This window comes from Pygoscelis adeliae, unplaced genomic scaffold, assembly GCF_000699105.1.
Source record: "Pygoscelis adeliae isolate BGI_AS28 unplaced genomic scaffold, ASM69910v1 Scaffold242, whole genome shotgun sequence".
Lineage (NCBI taxonomy): Eukaryota > Metazoa > Chordata > Aves > Sphenisciformes > Spheniscidae > Pygoscelis > Pygoscelis adeliae.
The window spans coordinates 1,783,443-1,789,518 of record NW_008824369.1 but is presented as its reverse complement, the minus strand read 5'-3'; the positions used below and the strand labels follow the sequence as shown (position 1 = coordinate 1,789,518).

The window sequence follows — 6,076 nt, the reverse complement described above, 5'->3', positions numbered from 1 at the left end:
TCCCCTTCCCGCGTGCCGGGGACTGCATTTCCCAGCGTCCCCCGCTGCCGGGAGAGGGCTTCCCGCCGCCCCGGGGCCTGGCCCGGCCGCACCCCCCCGAGCCGGGGCTGTGACAGAGCTTCTCCCTGTCCCGGGCACTGACAGGGCCACCCCCTGTCCCTGGAGCTGCGGCAGGGCCGCCCCCCCTTGTGCGGTAAAAGGACAGCGCACCCCTGGGCCTCGCTTCCCTGCAGGGAAAATTCTCCCTACCCCATCCTAAGTAACTGTGCACAAGGCTTTTGTTAGGTAGGGATTTTGCCTGAGGAGTGCCCTGTAAATGTCTTTAGTGGCTATTTTAGGATGGGTGGCTGCCAGGCTCTGAGGTGGCTGGCATCCCCACTGCTTCCCATCCTGCCTGCGCTGGGGAGGCGCGCGCAGCTGCCGTGGTGTGTCCTGGAAGGCACCAGGCGCGTCAGTGCTGCCGTCCTGTCCCTGGAGCGGTGGCTCCAGTCCTGCGAAACGCTCACTGACTTGCCAGGCCCCACAGGATCCCTGCTCCCTGCTCCGTCCTTCTGGTGCCTTTATGCCCTGTTGACTTACGTCTTCCTCGCAGACCTGAGGGCTGTAACGATCACAGTTGCAAGGTGAAGGGAGGTTTTCCCTTCATCGTATCAGCACACATTTATTTTAATACTGAGGAAGTAGATGCTTTCAAAAAGCATCCTCATTCAGTTGTTTTTTGGTTTTATTTCCCATCCTGTATTTGGTTATCAGCCACATGAGTTTTGCTGTTAGGAGGAATTTTCTGCGCTGAGACTTCTCTTGCAAGTTCCTGCCCATGATAAATTTTGGCTTTGTGCTAGAGGTGTTTTGGGCACTTCTGCTTACAGTCTTGGTTTTTTCCTGTTCTTACTCCCTGATTTCATGTCTCCTGGAGAAGCTCTAGAAAAGGTGTTCCCATGACGTTTCCGTTAGCCCACCTATTTTTATCAGATTTTATTTTCATTTTCACTTAGCCACCACACCATGCTGCAGGATAGTGCCGAGAGTCTACACTGATACAAGTATGGTGCCACCGGTTATACGCCATTTAACTAAACTAGTCAGTTATTTCACTGTCTTTCTCTTAGAGAGTTTTTACATAGTGATATTTTGTGGTTTTGGAGGATGTGAGGTTGTCATGGGTTTTTAGTTTTTTTGCATTAGAGACAAGTAAAAGAAGCTGATGTTGGTTTGTTGAGGACTGACCATCTCAAAGCATTTGGTAATGTGCTTGAGAGTAACTGCACGAGATAAACACCAGGGAGAAAAATACAAAGAAGAAAAAAGATGCTAACACAAGGCCAAATCCCATGCTGTTAGCGTAGCTATCCCTGTTTAACCCACTGAAAACCTGACCTGCAACCCACATAATTTTAGATTAGCATTAATTGCAGATCCTGTGTGGCAGCAGGTATTAACAGATGACACAAGCACAGCAATTTATCTGGTTTGTGCTGCTTCAGTTTGAATATTTGAAACATCTTAAAAAACGACATTCCTTTAACTTGTGTAGCATGAAGTGGGGCAGTGGAACATATGCTGGATTGTATTTTAACTACAGGACAGTAAAAAACAGCTCTCAATTGCTGCATAAATTCATTATGATCCTACTCTTCAAAGTATTACCTTCTTTTGTTTTTTTTTACTGTTGTTTAATACCAAATAGCCACGGGAACTGCATGTATCTTTCAGTGTGGAAAACAAAGCAAAACAAGGACAGACTTTAAAAAGCTTGATTACAGTTTATTTTTGTTGCGTGTAATTTTCAGTAAGACTGGTTTATTCTAACAGCTGTAATAAGCATGGCAGATCTGAAAGCTGTTTCATGATTGCTGGGTCTCTTTCTTTGTCTCTGATGGTGGAGGTGTCTTAATTACTGTTTATTTTTGTAAATTTTAAGGATTAGTCATCCTTTGATGCCAGATGACTCAGTTGTACCATACATTTTCAAATTTTTGTGTTCAAAGGCTTGATGGACTTGGGTTCCGATAGGAGATTTTGAAATACACTGCTTCGATCCATAGTTAGTCTTTCAGCAAAAGCATTCTTGTATGTCACGGCCAGTTCTTAATCTGTTTATATGGAGATCTGGCAGTCTTGGAAGATACCTTTTAATGTGGACACTTTAGTTATTGCATCTGTCTCTCTGCAACTTTTGTTTGCTGGGTAAATGAAAATCATCTCCAGATCCTGTTGACAGAAGAGGTGTTGACTAAAATGTGGATCTGAACTCCTCAATCCATGAAAGCAATGGCAGATCTCCCATTGACTTTAATAACGCCAGGATTTTGCTCTAGCTTCTGTTACCGTCATTCAGAGGTCCTTGGTAGTTTGTGTCCACAGAGCCAGAAGAGTGTTTCTGGGAACTGGAAATGTGATGCTTTTTTCCAGCCACCACTCTCATTTTGTGACACTGTTGTTCCACTTTTGGGAGAGCCAGGGAATCATTTTCATAGTGTGAAGATTGATTTGGAGCATTAAATCCCCACCAAATACACAAGTAAACCATTACCAGGAGAGTCTCATGTAATTGTGGATGCTTTATTTGGTAGTAACTGGAGCTTTTGGTTGGATGAGACTTTACAGCTTTGTCATGTAACTTTTGTAGAGACAACCAGCCTCTCTTGTCCTTCTAATCCCTTATCTATCTGATTTATAATGCATACCTGTAGTATGTAGTCTTCTTGTTTGCTGGGACAGCCACATTGCAGCCTCCTTTTGTCAAATGGTAGATAAATCATTAGTAGGACTGAGAAGCCATGATTTCATTTTAGCGATTTCCATTTCAAATGGAAATGGTTATCACCTCTTCATTCAGTGTTTAACACAATTGTAAACTAAACATTGGACCCCTTACATGCTGTCTATTTGCCCACGTTATGCCGTATTCCCTTGCATGGCCATGACCATCGTGCCCGTTAACACTTGGCATAAGTCTGTGTCTAGCATCCCGCAACCCATTTCAGCGCTCCAGCATGGCAGTGTTCCTGCCTCCCACGCCTTTCCTCCTCTCCTGGCTGCCGGCACCAAGTTGCTCAGGATGTTCTCATATTCAGTATACCCCCCACCATAACGTCCTTCTCTTCTGCATTGGTTTCCTTCAGATGTGAGACCTGCATGTAGCCAGAGCTTCTCCAGCATGCTCCTTCCTCCAACCTCACCTTCCCTCCAGACTTTTTTTTTTAAGGATGCCAGTGCTTTGGTCCAAAGTGGAGCAGTGCAGTTGGAAGCAGTTGAATGGACTGGAGAGAAATAGCGTACCTGCCAGCTATCCACAATAAAGCCAAAGGCTGGATCCAGTTTGCGATTGGTACTTCCCTTGGACCTGAAAACAGTGCATGGGAACTCCTCTAAACAAGTCCCAGGTCATTGCAAGAAGCGAGTAGGCTTGAGATTGCTGCTTTCTAAGCTGATATTCAGATCCTGGTTCTGTAAAGAGTTGGGCACTTCACATTCAGAGGGTTCTGGAGACACCAGCTTGTAAATTGTAAAATGCATTACAAACCAACCTAATGCCTTCACTGTTAGCCTTCAGCTTAAGAACAGTGGTCAACATGTACAGAAGATCATGGTAAAAGTGGCAGTCTACAAGAACAATCACTGATTTGAATCCGTATAGAAGTTTATTGTGATGTACGTGAAAACGGAGTTGCTTAAAACTTCAAACCAAAATGAATGCAAAATCGTTTTATCTCTTGGGGGAAAAGAAAATTGTTTCAAACTGCTGAACTTGAATAAACAAATAGTCTGTGCAATAAATAGTTACACGATGCACAATTAAGATAAAAGATGATTAGTATGCTAACATTTTATATGGGTTTGGCTACATTAAAACATAGAGGTCTATAGTTACCTGTCTTCAGTTCTGAACTATAACTATGTTAATGTCTCAGTACATACCTCATTGTATTTTATAGGTGGCAAAAGTGGAATATGTTAGAAAAAAGCCAAAATTAAAAGAAGTTCTGGTGAGATTAGAAGAGCATATGGAATGCACCTGTACATCATCAAATACTAATTCAGATTATAGAGAAGAAGAAACTGGTATGTTTTCCCCCTTTTTTTTTTTTTTTGCATTAATGCTGATTTCATATGGACCCTATTTTTATATTAGTAAAGAATGTAAAGCAAACTTTGCTTCCAGTGAACTCAGTAGAGAAGCTCCCAGCTACTTCTCTGTGTGTTGAAGATGCAAAATTAGGGACAGTTTGTGCTGGATAAAGAGTTTGCATTTGAAGTTTACGGTTTTATCAATTCTTACTAGGTTAGCCTTTAAATAAACGTAAATGCCCGATAGTATTCAGGTCTTGCTTAACTAAGTTAAAGGTTGTCATGTTCCATCTTATTGGTGAATTCTGTTGCCTAATTTCTTTAGACTTTGTGAAGACAGGTCTAAGGCTGAGATTTACTTGACCTTGGGGAAAATATTAATGAAATTAATGTAAAGCACTTAGCAATAAATTCAATATTCAGGAGTAAGGAGTTTTGAAACAACACTGCCTGTTCCTGTTGTTTGCTTACTTATATATAGTCAAGAATTTATTGTCAGTTGCCACGTTAAATGTAAGTTTGCTTTATCAAGCCAACATTTAAGTTACCATGCGGAAAGATTTATGGGGAAGAGTATTGACTTTCAATGTGACTTTCATAAAACCACTTAAAATTGTTAGCTTGGATCCTCTTACTAGGGTGCAATCAATGCAGAACTTGACACATATTCAGGGAACTCACTACAGTAGAAAGGACACTTCCCTTCCTCCTGATTTTGGTTGAAGGCAGCCTCAGAAGTTTGCTTTCACCTCTGCCAGGAATTTAGGGGTGCAGTTGAGCCGGCCCCAAAATTAGAGTCAGTGAAGAGCAGGTAAATATAGGAGGAAAGCTGCCCAAAGGTGATGGAATTCATAGGTGGCTGGGTCAGGAAGGGTTTTCTGTACTGTCTCCATCCAGCATGGAGACATAAATCTGGTCTAAGCGAACGTAAACTTCAGTTGCTATGTACAGAGCAGAAGAATTAGAATTTGTATGAAAGCAAAGTTAGGCCTCTGCTGTGATTTTGTTGGACATCAGTTTATAATCTGAGCTGAGTGTTTTAGCTGAAACTGGGTTGAGTTATGAGTAGACAAACCCACATTTAAAATGGTTATTTTCATGTGTGCATGGTTTGATTTTTTTTTCTATGTTTTTTGTTTGGAAAAAACCTTTCATTAGATCAATTTCAGTTTTCCAAAATGTCTTTAATTGCCAAAGACTAAGCAGTTAAGATTTTAAGATGAAAACTTTTCTTTCTGGTGTGTGTGAAAAATGGGGTAGAATTGTCATGGAAGAATACAGATTTCTAGGATTTAATTACTGATAGGAACAAAACTTGCACCAGCAAGTGGATGATGAGCTGAAAATAGCTTGACTACAGAGCTGAAAGCAAATGTTGAATACTGCATGGTAACAGTAATTATAGATGGATCTTGGAAATGACGTATGCAATGCTAACTTCGTTTATTATTTCTTTACTTTTGTATAATAACTTTGTAAACGGAATGTCAAGTCAAACATTATGAAGTTATTACTTTAATGCAAAAGATAATGAGATTTCTTTGAAATGTAAACGGTTTGAGTATTTATTACTTCAGTGTTCAACGAAATGCATTACCTTAGGGCTTTTTACCAGCCCTGCCCTTATGTTAACAGGAAGGCCTAGGGAATCAGGTAAAAAACGGAAACGAAAAAAGTTAAAACCAACATAAAACCTACTGGAACTATTTGATATTCAGGTAGGACCTATATGCTGAACACCCTAATAGCACAAGTACTGGAAAACTTAATCAAATATCATCACTTCAACTTAATCACTGTTCAAAATCTTGACACTTGCTACCTCAAGGCTGCAAAGAGATAAGATTTGATTGGCTTTGATAATTCTACCTGCTGGTATTTTTCCTTTAAGCTCCACATCACCATCAGCATCTTACATTCTTGAGCTACTTCCTTTTCTTGCCTTTTTTGTTTCTTTTTTTGGAGGGTGCTAATACTTCAGCTTCTGAAATCTCAAGTTCCATTG

General features: G+C 41.1%; 1 protein-coding gene across 1 annotated transcript in view; it reads left to right on the top strand.

The window, feature by feature from the left end:
• Positions 1–5,865, top strand: part of PDGFA (platelet-derived growth factor alpha polypeptide) — a 40,445-nt gene extending 34,580 nt beyond the window's left edge. Inside the window, exons 4-5 of the mRNA XM_009320059.1 lie at positions 3,939–4,065; positions 5,707–5,865. Of these exons, the coding sequence (XP_009318334.1) occupies positions 3,939–4,065; positions 5,707–5,762 (183 nt within the window). The 3' untranslated portion in view covers positions 5,763–5,865. The remainder of the gene's footprint in view (positions 1–3,938; positions 4,066–5,706) is intronic.
• Positions 5,866–6,076: the final 211 nt, after the last annotated feature.